This window comes from Amphibalanus amphitrite, unplaced genomic scaffold (genome assembly GCF_019059575.1).
Source record: "Amphibalanus amphitrite isolate SeventyFive unplaced genomic scaffold, NRLGWU_Aamphi_draft 000508F_arrow, whole genome shotgun sequence".
Classification (NCBI taxonomy): domain Eukaryota; kingdom Metazoa; phylum Arthropoda; class Thecostraca; order Balanomorpha; family Balanidae; genus Amphibalanus; species Amphibalanus amphitrite.
In genome coordinates this window covers 255,064-268,756 of record NW_024882002.1, presented here as the reverse complement: position 1 = coordinate 268,756, position 13,693 = coordinate 255,064, and the positions used below count along the sequence as shown (strand labels likewise).

Sequence of the window (13,693 nt, the reverse complement as noted above, 5' to 3'; positions counted from 1 at the left end):
TTAACATATTTGGAATCACGTGACTTTATACCTTTAGTTATTAAATTCTGCAAGGTTATGTTTCTTGTGTTTCCACATCTCCCGAGCATCAGCCTCTGCAGTAACTATTTATGGAATAACACGCCGTTTGATGACTTATCCGTACCACTGACCCTGCCACTGCAATAGCTGTGTTTGGTGTGTACCTGCCGGACTCTGGGGCGGGGTGGGATGCCGGGGGGCGGGGCGGGGGTGGGGGAGGCTCACCAGCCCGTGATTGGATGTGTGTCGGCTGGGGTCGATGGCGTTCAGGTGAGCCTGCCGCTGGCTCAGGGAGGCTGCGCAGCTCTGGCGCGCGGACGGTGGCCGACCGTCGTGGCCGACTGGTAGGAGTCACTCGGTCGGTGGGCCGGCGGCAGCAGCGAGCCGCCCGCTCTGCCCAGCGACTCTGACACTCGTGACCGTGACCTGACCGTGACCGTGACGGAGGCCGAGTCCGTGACCGTGACCTTGACCTGACCGTGATAGAGACCGTCACCGACTCCATGAATGTGAGCGAGTTCATGACCGTGGCCGTGATCTTGAGCTGCAGCAGTGACTTTCAATAATATCACTGATCGTATTTTAGATCACGACCGGGACTGATAGATAACTCGCTAGACTGGACCACGTGACGAGCCACGTAACTCGTGAGTCGTGAGGGCAATCAGTGGTCCGCGGCCGACCCTGAAGACGGATGGCCTAATCACACGGAGAAACCTCTCGAGTAGCTCAAACCATGCCCAATACTCGTGGCCCGTGACCGGTGACCGTGACCTATGACTGGTGACCTGAGGTCAGCGTGGTGAGGCGAAGGCCGCGCGAATGTGCTCAGCGGGTGCGCGCCGCTATTTAACGTACCCGTGGCGAGCGCGCGACATCCGAACCTGGGTAGGTAGCCCGTGGGTATCTAATTGGCATCGTTATTCGTTGGCTCATAATACTTTCCTACTTACGCCGATTTTTTTACACGTTTTTGCAGTCGTAACCCTAGGTAAGACAGTCAATACATTTTTGTTCACCTGCTTCACCACTACCGATGCAGTACATATTGTAATGAAAATACCGAAGCAGATTTTTCTCATGATAGTTTCCAGTAATGTGTTGTTATATCACTCTCTTTTAAATTATATCTGTAGGTACCTACTTTCTGATTGCCGACTTTGGTGGTGATAGGTTTTGATGATGCTCTTCTAAGGACGAAAGACAGCGTAATGGCGACATTAAATCAGCGACGACCATTACGTATACCCACCTGTCTTAGTTTTCACCGCATGAAAACGGACTAAAACAAACTTTTTGATCAGTAATAAATTCATGAGAGTTGCCATATAGTCGTAGCATACCCCGGTGCGGTCCGTGTACTAGCACCTTTTTCCTGTGTCTACCAGAACCGTCGGCACCTCGTGCAGGAGCCTGGAGCGTCGGCCACCCCCGGTCAGCCTTCGGGACCGCGTGCTCATCATCACAGAATCAACGGCCATGTTCCCTCCGAGGTGAGAGAGGAGAGAGAGGGAGATAGAGCGAGAGAGAGAGAGAGAGAGAGGGGGAGGAGAGCGAGAGAGGGAAGTTAAGAGGGGGTTCCGATATTGCTAGATCATCTTTGATTTAGAGCAATGTAATTAATATTGGAGCAGTGTACACATCGCTGAATTATAATTTCAAAGGTCAATTACCTCTAATTGCGCCAAGGCATTCTCAATTCAAACACGGTTATCAGTGCAAACAAACCATCATCTTAGTTTGATCTTATTCTCGACTTAATCTAAGCTTGATCCAAGTTTGAGCTTGCATATTAGCGATTGCTTCCTAACTATTCCCAATCCCATAGCAAGCCCCGAATGAAAAGATTCCTCTGTGAAGTCTATTATCATTTTTCGTTCCTCTGCAGCGCTGCAATGGCGTCCTCGGCTCTGCGGTCCATCAGAACGGTTCGTCGGCAGCTCCGGGGGGCCGCGAGCCTCCGGATGGTCCCCTGCGGGAGGCGAGTGAGAGTCCTCCACAGCGAGAGGTGCGCACTGATCCACACGGTCGGCAGCTGCCCCTCAGCCCGGCAGGTAAGAAAAGAACACAGAGGGTCCCCCAGCTGCCCCTCAGCCCAGCAGGTAAGAACACAGAGGGTCCCCCAGCTGCCCCTCAGACTGGCAGGTGAGAACGTGGACACAGGCCCTCCCTCCCAACCGCCGGTGTCCCCTCCACCCATTTATGTGCAGACAATTTGCGAATACTTGCATAATTGCAATTACGGTGCTGAAATTTAATTTCACGGAATGACCGCTGACGCTAATGGATTCTCGCATAGTCCTAGAGATAGGCACCCACGCACTGTGCTCGCGTTAGCCGGTACAATTATGTGCTTCCTACAGCCACAAATGAACCGTTTAAAGCCCGCGTGAACTCAATAATTCTACTAGTAAATGTACTATAAATAAACGTTGATAAAAGGGTGGATATTACTTGCACCTTTTAACGATCTTCTAAATTGTAATCCGATGCGACCGTACTAATTTGTCGAATTAAGTTATAAATCCGGTTGGAACGCAGAGGTTACCTTCTTACCTGTTACCACTTTTAAATGATGTCTTAGTCTAACAATGCTCCCAAATGGCTTGGTAGACGGCAGCCAATGGTAACAAAAGGTCGACATAATTTACGAACAGTATACACTACATATACATACGCTGCAATATTGCTAAAAGGAGGAGAATGGGGTTTTCCTCACTTCTTATTTTGACATGCCACTGAAGATCAATTTTCCACACTGATCACTGCTTTTATTGAGAACAGTCCACCCCAGTGGCCACATCGAACGGATGTGGGTGGGGAGCGTCACTCAACTGTCGTGGACAATCGTTTACCGCTGGAGTAGCCGAGTGGCCGCCCTGTCCCTCGCTGCTCCGCCCATCGCTCGCTCCGGCTGATGGGTTATCGGCTCACGCATGGTCGGAAAACCGGCTGAGAGATGGGCGGTAGACAGTCACATAAATGGGAGCGGTCGCCTGTCACATGCCACGGGAACTGTCACATTGCTGACAGCTGTCACATGACTGGCTCCTGTCGAGTGTCGGACGTAAAACGGGCGACGTAAAGTGGAGGCGTGGGATGGAATTATGATCGGAGCGTGGGCTGTAATGGTGAGTGAAGCGAACTGCCGGCGTGGTGGAGCGTGGGCAATGGACGGAGAATATAGCAGGATGAAAAACTCGCGAGTGCTCGGTCACCTGTCGCTCTGACATAGTAACCTGATCGCTCGTAATGTACACGGCGAGAAGCCTATTCATGGGCCAGTGCATTATTTTTAGCACTAGTTGTCGCGCCCTTTGATAACTTCGTGTCGAGGCTGCTGGATTTACGCCGCTGATCGATGACGATGAACGAAATTAGCTCGGAGAAGCCGGCAAACTGCACGGACAATGACCTGACCTGACCTTCAGGTGACCTTGACATCCACCCTAATGCATGGGAGCAACAGCAAATCACATGTTTGAACGTTTGAAACCACGAAAAGCTTGCAAACGCGCGGCTAATGCGAGCCGACATACGCCGAATAACGATTCCGGCCAAATATGGTCTCGAGAAATAGGTCACAGGTCAAAGGTCACTTGGGTCAGGGTCATGAAATTTTCACAGTAGGTAGGTGTAAAATTGATAAACTCGAGAGGACGGAAAGTTTCGTTGAAATCGGTCGCTTTTTGCGCGAGTTATTCGCGAAAAACCATGGAGGTCTATCCGACCCCCCCCCCCCCCCTGCACATGCGAGGGTTAAGCATATTGACCGTTTCGTTGCAATTCGTCGATATTTACGTGAGGAAGTCACTCAAAATCAATGGAATTCCATCCGGCCGTCTCCCTACGCTATAATAAAGTCAAGATAGTCAACCTTTTAAATATCCCATCAAATTAACATTCTTTAATCAGAATGTTGGCAACTACATTAATCCTATTCCATCCACTGCTAGCGTATCACCAGGTATCGTTAAAATGACTGATACCTGTGTCAGTGCCACCGTGGCATCATCGACTTAAGAGCTGCATCGACCGTATGCTTGTAGCTGGTACGGTATCGGTAATTCCCCGTCAGCACTCTGATAATTAAAACCAGGGCTAATTGGTATCACCTTGTGATCTCCGTCCAGCCAGAATCTGCATTGTACAATATTGATTCCACGAATTGATAAAAACATGGCACACCTCAACTAACTTAACCTCAATTTTGCATAATACCAGTTCGACAGCGACAAAATTGACTCGCTACTAATCACCAATTAGTTGGTTCCCGCTGGCTATCTTCTCCGCTCATGTTTGCCAAAGTAACGGTATATAGCTAACTAACGTGTGCGTTTGTTTTTCAGACGCGGTACAACACTACGGCTCGTACCTGACTGAATATGAGCTGGAGGAGATTGACCAGTACGAGGAGACCTGGTTCCTCGGGCTCGGGGCCAAGAAAGTCGCCGGCGACGAGAACCGACAGCAGAACGCCGGCTTCGACGACGAACACGGCAGCTATATAAAGGTACGGCAGAGCACGGTATAGAGTGCGGCAGAGTAGGTACAGCAGGGTATGGTTGTTACATCAGGGTACGATAAAGTACTATAAGCATTTATGTACGGCAAAGCAGCAGTAGCTAACTCAAGGTAGGTACGGCAGAGTGCGACATATTACGGCAGAGTACGGCAGGTACGCATCAAGTTAGGATCAAGTTATAGTGTGTCAGATACATTTAGGTAAAACGTGATAAAATATGCGTCTCCGACAGTCACATAAATGCAAAGCGGAAATGCTAAGACAGACGAATTAATCTGTGATGTGTTTTCTTCGTGCCACGCGTTCCCTCTTGTTTGTCACCACGGCGCCTTGTGGCGTACCATCAGCCCCCTTTCACTCGCCCGGTGTGCCCCCAGGTGCCTCACGATCACATCGCGTACCGGTACGAGATTCTGGAGGTGATTGGTCGCGGCAGTTTTGGTCAGGTGATCCGCGCCTTGGACCACAAGACCAACACCCAGGTGGCCATCAAGATTATCAGGTACGACGCTGGGTGCGGCCGGTCGCCAACCGCTGCGCCGGTTGGCCGTGTCAGTCAACCTCCGTCTAACAGATCACGTTATGCGGTGTCGGAAAGGAGGATTTTCGTGTTACATGTTGCTGGTCTGACGCGTTGTTATGTTGGCTAGACGCAATCCGTACGCAAAAAAAAGCTGGCATTTCAGAGAAATATTTACATCTTAGCATTGTCACTGTGCAATTCAGGTGCCCTTAACCCGCGCCCGGCTGGGGGTCCTGGATTTCCACGCCCTGCTGGGGGGGGGGGGTGTTTGAACACCCCCCCTTCTAACTCGGCTCCTGGGCCACGTAGCGATACGCGGAAGGCGGCGTTCGAAAGAGCGTCAAAAATAATGACGAAATCACTTCGGTCAATTTTTTGGTCAGGTCAAAGGTCAGGTCACCAGAGGTCATTGAAGGCAAAATTTCGCCGATTTCCAGGTCGAATGTCGAAAATTTCCAAGAAGCCAACGCATAACTCGGGAACCAATAGAGCTACAGCGCCGCGGAAAAGCGCATTCGATAGCCCTATTAACGCCCTTTCTGAGTAATTCTCTCAGATTTGACCTAACGTCAACGGTTTTGCCTGCAGGGGGCAAAAACTGCAAAAATAGCCGATTTTTTCGGAAACAGTTTTTCTGCAATAACTTTTGACCCAAGCCTTGTACGAGCTTACTTTTACCGGCATCGTGTTCCTCTCGTCAAGACGCATCGAATGAACTATAACTTGACCTTGAAAGGTCAACTTGAAAATTTGACCTCAGGTCAAGGTCATGACCTGACCGGAAAGGGTCATGTTGCATATCAGTCGATCCGTATCGTCGAGCTGAACACATCTAAGGTGTTTTCATCGCTCTAGCATGCCTCTATCAAAAGTTATTTGCGAAAAACTGTTAGATACCATTCGTGACCTAAGATGACCTCAGGGCATAAACAGGGGTCACGGACACCATTTTCATGTTCAGTGTGTCTAAACCACTTGTAATTCAGTGTTTGGGAGTGTTTATAATGTCTTTCGTCCGAAAGAGACGCATTTCAATTTTCTCCCATTGACTTATAATGGGGAGGTCGCAAAATTGACCTGACCTTAGGTCATCGATATCAAAATTCTGAGATATACATTTTGTACATGCTATTGCTCTTAGCAATCGCTGAAAGTTTCAAAGCGATCGGTCACTCGGTGTAGCTATGACAGACATTGAAACTTTTTATGAGGTGAGGTCACTTCAAGTGACCTGGTGACCTGACCTTGAATGACCTCGGTCTGAAATTTTCACAACATGTGTAGAATTGATGCATGATAAGGTGTACCAAAAACGGCGGCGCTCCGCGCCGCCGTTTTTGAGATATTCGCGAAAAACCACAAGGGGGGGTGTTCAAACACCCCCCCCAGCAGTGCGCGGGTTAATGCTTTATGTCACTGTGCCCCCTTTGCTTTATTATTTCATCTGCCATTTCGGATTGTCGTACCTGATAGCTCTGAGTATGTTAATTGTGGTCCAATGTTTATTCTCTAAACAGCTTCATCTTACTACGCCGTGATGCGTATAGTTTCTGCACGTGTAGCATTAGTACTCCGCTATTGTCCGCCGGTCTCCGCCTTGTCGCCATTGGAGTGGATTAGGGACCGCCGCGTGAATGCGGGAACACAGACGGTGGGCTGTGGGCCAAGGACCAGCGGCAACAGGCGCCCCGAGGGCCGCGACAGTCGGTAACAAGCTTCCGGAGCTGGGTTCGCGCCGGTCGCTAATGAGCACTCCTTGGAGCGGGCCGGCGGCGGCACGGCCCGCCTCGTCAGCACCTATCGATTGGGTACCGGAGAGGCCGCCCGACACGGTGGCTGGGCTCTTGTGACCACCATTACATCTGGAGTCCGGTCAGACTTCGACCAAAGTAGAACCGACCTAACCTGACAGGATTTGACTCAGCCAGATCGGACAGGATCCGACCTGATCGGATCTGACCGGATCTGACCGACCTGATCCGACCCGACCCGACCCGACCCGACCCGACCCGACCCGACCCGACCCGACCTGACCTGACCGGAGCTGACTTGCTCTGAAAAAAGAGCAAGTCAGCTCCGGTCAGGTCAGGTAAATGGTATTAGACTCACTAGGACTTAATACCATTTTCTTGACGCACCGCCCATCTCTCTCTCGGACAGGAACAAGAAGCGGTTCCACCAGCAGGCGCTGATGGAAGTGACAATCCTGGATCACTTGAGGCGGCGGGACAAGAATGGCGACTACAACGTCATCCACATGCTCGACTACTTCTACTTCCGCAACCACTTGTGCGTCACCTTCCAGCTCATGGGGTGAGTTTTCAGACTTCCACAAACTTATCTCGACGGAAACTACCCGAACGTGAGCTCTCAAAATGTCGGGAAGTGACATTATCAGACTTCCATGAATGCGAGTCTATCACAATGCTTCTACATGTCGCGCACCCTTTGTCTCCATCTCTTTCCCCACCTGAGACCCTGCAGAATTCCGCTCATATAGGTACGCCGAGCTTTCCCCGACAAATACAGCTCCCGCGCTCGGAGCGGCATTATTGGGACGTGTCTGGATCGGCGCCTTTATTAGACGAGTGGCACACACACAGCGGCGGCGCATCCTGGACGAAAGTAGCGCTACTGGGGCAACACACAAGCGGCGGCATACTTTCAGGAACACAGTGGGAGCGCAGCGAGACCCGGCCGACCGGCGTGCGAGTCACGTCGCAGAAAAGTCTGCCGGTGTCGGTCGGCGTCTTCCAGGTACCACGCAGTTAGGGCCTGTCGGTTTACAGGGCCGAATGGTGTGCTGCGTAGAAGGAAACCTGACCCTGAAACGGCGCGTCCCCGGCTACGGGGTACAGCGGAGAGTGATGAGTGACACTGAATAGACCATTAGAGACAGAGAGATGGTTGAAATGTTCTAATAAAGAACGGATAGGTACTGAGGTAGGCATGTTCTGCGCACTGGTAGAGTGGCGTCAGGTGCATTCTTCCGGGACGTTGGCTCTCATTAGGTACATAGGGTCATGGAAGAACTGAGCAGTAATGTTTGATGATAAAATAACTCGAAGCAATGGAAATACCAAAGATGTGCTTCGCTGACTTTTCATGACGCTCCATATCATGGGCAAAGTTTTAAGTTTCACTGATCTATCAAAGAAAGCGCTTTTTAGTTTGGCACGGAACTCGTTCAAAGTAAGGTTCGTATTCTAGGCCAATGTCCTCAGGCTTGACCCTTTTGATATCACGCGCGAACTGATTTTATTAGCCGGCTGTTAGGAGCTTGATGTTCATCCTTTTTTCAAGGTGTTATTCGAGTGAGCGAAACTTGGCCCGAGTGGCACTTGAGAATAAACAAGCGGCGCGCTCGCAGAGAGCATAATTAATTTTCGGCCGCTTAATAGGAAATGAACTTCTGGCGCCTTAGCTCATTCTGCGATTTCACTGCCTATGCTCGTTACCTGCTGCGAAGTGATAACATTTGATGGCTGTTTCTAGGTGTGAGTGATGAAATCAAGTGGTTTTAGGCTCACCTAGGCAACACACATAATTATATGCCACGCAACATCGTTACGGTCCAAGGCGGACATGAGGACAGGTGGCGCCGCCGCCACTCGCATAGCGGCGGGAATGTGAACTAACCTGTTTACCATAAGGCCGCTGTGCTAACGGCCGCTGCGGGCGCCGTTTCGGGCTAGTTTTGACTTTGTACCGCAATTAATGGTTTATTTATAATAAAAAATGGACTAGCGAGAGTCGTGCCGGAATCAGAATTCAATGTTCTACAAAACTAAGCCATTTTCATTGTGATCACGTCATCGACTTCACCGCCCAACCCAATAAAGCAGAAATATGTCGTGTCACCGGTGATTACACGCAAAATTTTTTTGGCATATAGCATAAAAACCAGAACACCTTTGACTGCAGCGACTATGCGGTACTACGGAAAATTGTATGGCCTACCTAATGGTGCCCATTACTTAATAACTAAGCTGAGTATTTCGTCGCCTAACTCTTGTAAAACCGTATGTCCGCTTGTCTATGGAGTTTGGACCGTAACGTCCATTAGCTGTCACTTTCTGCACAAAATCGCATCACGACGTCAATTCGTAATTTCATTTATATGTAACTTGATTATGTTCCCGATTCTGCTGCAGGTTGAATCTTTTTGAGCTCATCAAGAAGAACAACTACCAGGGCGTGTCGATGTCGCTTATCAGGAAGTTCGGCACCTCAATAGTGCAGTGTCTGCGGTTGTTGTCCAAGGAGGGCATCATCCACTGCGACCTGAAGCCGGTGAGTCCTGCTGTCAACCAGACCGTCCCAAACGTCATTCACCAGAGCTGTGATCGCTGATGACTGACCGAATTTGTCGCTCACATGTCTGGGCGTACAGCAGATGACAGATGAAATAGCTATGGTCTGTTTCTCTGATGACGACTTTGAAGTTTAGCTGACGGTAACAGCGAAATCGATTGGGCTTTATGCATAGTAACAATCAGGGTTGGCATTTTTGCCGGCAAAAACTAGTTTATGCCATTTGCCGGTTTAAACCGGTTTTAACCGGCAAAAAGTGGCAAAAACTGGCAAAAACTCAGAAATATCACAATGCTATGCCTAGACATGATTTTAAACAGGAAACATTTTAAGGAGAATTCGGTGAAAGCTTTATGCTTTCAAACAAAAGTGACATTGACCATTGAAATGTTTCATACCTAACTCAGAAATATTTTCATGGGCTATCCATAAGGAGCTAGTAAGATGCCTTTTGGGGGTGACAAATGAGCCAGTGCAAGGGTGACTGGGTGAGTCCTGCACAATCAGAAGTGCGAAGAGGTATCTGCCACTGATTGCGCACGGCACCGCATGACACCCTACTTAGGTACCGTGGCCGCCTTGTCCCACTCTCCCCTACATGGAAATACATTCCGTTGTAGATATCTACCGACATGCATAGACATTTTAAGCAGGGATAAGTAATGAGGCAACTTCAGAATGTTTAGTGCATCTATATAACTACCAGAAATGCATTTGTACATTTCAAATCCATTCCTAACTGTAAGGTGTGTCGCGGTGTGTTTGTTAAGGTGTATCGCGGTATGTGCCTTTTGGTTTATAGCTAGAAATTCGTGTAGCGGTATGTTCTTTATGTTTTCGCTCGCCTTTTGACTCGCCTTTTGACATTTAGAAACACGTCGAGGTCAGCGTAGTCAGAACCGTAAGTCACTGTCGCCCGATCGATTTTAGCCTCAGACCGGGTGACAGGACTTATCCACCTTCGGGCGAGTATATAACCGCAGCGGGGAGTGAGAACGGGGTCAGTGCCTGTACGCTGACCAGGCTGCAACGCTGCACCCGACCTCATCCACGCTGCTGGTAAGCTGGCTCGAAGGTAGGTTCCGACTACGCAGGGATGCTGTGCGGGCTCAAGGCACATCCCATAGATAGGTAGGAGCAAGCGGGTGGAGGGTTAGGTTAGCATGCGTGGCGTTAGGGTATTGTTAGGGTAGATTGCGTTCGCGGTAGGAAATAGGCTTCACGTCAAATTAGCGCAGTCCGTTATGACCACATCACGAAATTATGAACAATAAATGGGGCGTTGAATTGACCAGATGCTTTTGGTAACGGGATGAGTCGGAGGAGAACGGTGATTGAGCGGAGTCTAACTTTATCGGTACATTAGTAAAGTCATCAATGGCCAGGAGCTTCACTCCTAAACCCATAAGGGCGCGCTACCAACCGCGGCGTGCCTCAAAATGGCGGAGTGATTCACACTGGTACCACGATGCATTGTAACTTAACGTAATATAGTAGAATTAGACATTGGGATGTTCGTGGCCCGAGTGGCAGTCGGGCACAGGCTGGGAGACGTCTCAGCCTAACACGGACATCAAGTAGAGTAGTAGTAATACAATCAGAGGGGAGGCTGCGAAAGGCCAAAAGGACCGGCTCGAGCCCCCCTACATAAATGGTGCTCATCGGCCGGGAAACGTTCTTTCAAGTGAAATTCGAGGACTGAACAACGTTTTTCATCCGGTTGGTCAGGCACGCCATTACGTAAGACTTAAACTGCATTAATGAAACGCCCTGCCGTAATAACTCCGAAGCGCTTGTTAGTACGTGGTTTTGTAAATCTTAAACTGTGTAAACAAACGGCTAACAGTAAGTCGTAAAAACGTTTTTCATTTAATCCTGAGCAATAGGATCTTGGTATGGGGTACGACGCTAACGTAAGACTTAAACTGCATTTGGCGAGACGGCCCACAGTAAATCCAGCGCGCGTGTTCAGTACGAGATTTTGTAAATCATAAATTGTAAAAATCAAACGGCTGATAGTAAGTCGCAACGATCGAATGAATCTTGAAAGAACGGTTGATGTGCCATTATTCTAAATTTATTAAATTTACTCCGCTCAATATCCGAACTTCTAGGAACAATCGAGCCAGACCAGCAGCCAAAATTGTTAGGCAAAAGCTTGCTATGACTGCAATAAAAATGAGAAACAATGAAAACTTGAGTGAGTGACGAGTGATATTGGTGAGAAGCGAGAGTGTAGAATGTTGCGAGTCGCTAAGAAGGAAAAAGTTTCTCGAGCTGGTGCGAGTATGTTAAATGAATAAATGATGCATTTCTAGAATGGAGAGTGTAAGCTGAATGAAAGAATGAAAATGGAATGCGAGTTGTGAGTATGTTGATATTAGATGGACAATGCCTATCTGAAGTTGAGTGAATTGTGAGTATGTTGAGCGAAAATGAAGGATTCGCCTGAACTTAGCATGCAATGAAAATATGTAAATTCCCATCTCGATCGTAACATTCACATATTTACGATTAGCGGGAGGCTTGTTTTGATTAACTCAGTAATGTGTGCATTGTTCATTTACTCATTTTTATTGGATAAATTATTGCCTTCCCATAAAAATTATTCATTTAAATTATACCTTTGTACTGCATAAAACTTTAACTGTACTGTTGATGCATGTTTTGGGTTCCTTTGTTTTGCCCGCCATTCTATTTCAAAATTGCAATGAAATGACACTTGATTTAACATGTATCAGCTATATTGCCTTTGTGACAAATTAGAATAAGGTGATTCAACCTAACAGTCGCGGAAATTTTCGATGAGTGAAAGACTAAGATTTAATTTAGATTTAACCATGTTAAAAAGGACTTGGTCATAAAGATATGAAATGATATATTATATGTATAGCATAACCTCTGCTATTGACGCCTTCCCGACCAATTAAAAATAAGGTAGAGTATTTTGTGTTCATTCAACTTCGCAGTCGCGAAAGATCCTAAATTATCGGAAAACTCAATCAGATTTCGCTACAATGATAAATCACCAAATGAACTATAACGGCTGGGACATAAAGATCTGCCAAATGAATTTCAGATTACACATCATATTATCTAATTTATCAAAAAGATTGTAAAAAAGTTGTGTATTTCAATGCAATCGTGAAATTTCCCCCTAATATTGATTGGATATAACGTTTTATCATACGGTTAAATATGTAGGTACATAAAAATGAACGTAAGATTCGTTAATATTTGAAGTATGAAAAGGGGTTTGTCATTGGTTGTAATTTCAATAATTGGTAGATTCATAATACTCGACTGTAATTGCTATCTGGCTATCACAGAATCACCGTGAGAATGGCATACCGGCTATCAATGTTTGTAAAAAAAGGTATAAGCTTTTTGTGGGCATTTCGACACAACTTTCGCAAAAAGTTCTACGATTATTGGGGGGTTTTATTCAGAATTTGACGGTTTCATCATGCAATTAAGAGTATAAAATCGGAGGTTGCAATTTTCAATATTCGGCTTATAAAGGGGATAGATTCGTTAAAGGTTTCTCACGATGGCTGCAGAATACACTAGAACAAACGCAAAGCTCCAATATTGCTATTGATTAAACTAAGTGACTGCTATCTTACGTTCTCAGAATGGCCCGAGAACAGCGCATGATATATCGTGTAAAATGGCCTATTTCACGAACAAATGAAATTAGCAGTAAAAAAAAAAAAACTGAATCATAAGCAGTAATCACCAGCGTTTAATATTAGTAAAGATATTCAGTACTTAAATGTCGTATTTTCTCAATCGTATGCTACATTTACTTGCAATGGTTTCGACCATCAAATGATTTGCAAACGCGCTTATTTCAATCATTAGATATTGTGACTTATTATTTTACCGTTATTACCGTTGATAATTTTACTTTGCCAAAATAAGAGTATCAATACCGGTCACATAATATCGTTCTTACCTACAAACTATCTGGCTGGTAGCAAGTTAAAATCACTTACATATACCAATAGGGCCAGAGGTTACGTAAAATCGAATTATACATAGTTGGCATACTGCTTATAAATGGTAAGGTGTAAATCCCGGCATTTACAAGCTTTGGTGAAACAGACTCTTGGTAACCAGTTAAAATACTGGTGATGATCGTAAAAAGATTTATGGTAGTCGCGGCGTGAATTTGAGAGATCGACATCTAGTACGTACAAATGTGAAAACACGTCAGTCAGCCATATGGCTTGTCCGATGCAAAACACGTCAATTACCCATGCATATGGGTTGTCCGATGCAAAACACATCAGTCAACCATATGGGCT

The 13,693-nt window shown here is 47.0% G+C and overlaps 1 protein-coding gene across 3 annotated transcripts in view; it reads left to right on the top strand.

Moving 5' to 3' along the window:
* The window catches only part of LOC122392951 (dual specificity tyrosine-phosphorylation-regulated kinase 4-like), a 71,555-nt gene that overhangs the window by 40,593 nt on the left and 17,269 nt on the right, over positions 1-13,693 (top strand). For 2 of the 3 annotated variants that reach the window (XM_043388338.1, XM_043388337.1), the window contains 6 exons: positions 1,410-1,514; positions 1,910-2,075; positions 4,371-4,534; positions 4,924-5,048; positions 7,230-7,382; positions 9,224-9,362. In XM_043388338.1, coding sequence (XP_043244273.1) covers positions 1,410-1,514; positions 1,910-2,075; positions 4,371-4,534; positions 4,924-5,048; positions 7,230-7,382; positions 9,224-9,362 — 852 coding nt within the window. Of the gene's footprint in view, positions 1-450; positions 910-1,409; positions 1,515-1,909; positions 2,076-4,370; positions 4,535-4,923; positions 5,049-7,229; positions 7,383-9,223; positions 9,363-13,693 lie in introns of those variants that run through there. The other variant, XM_043388339.1, reaches the window with a different exon arrangement.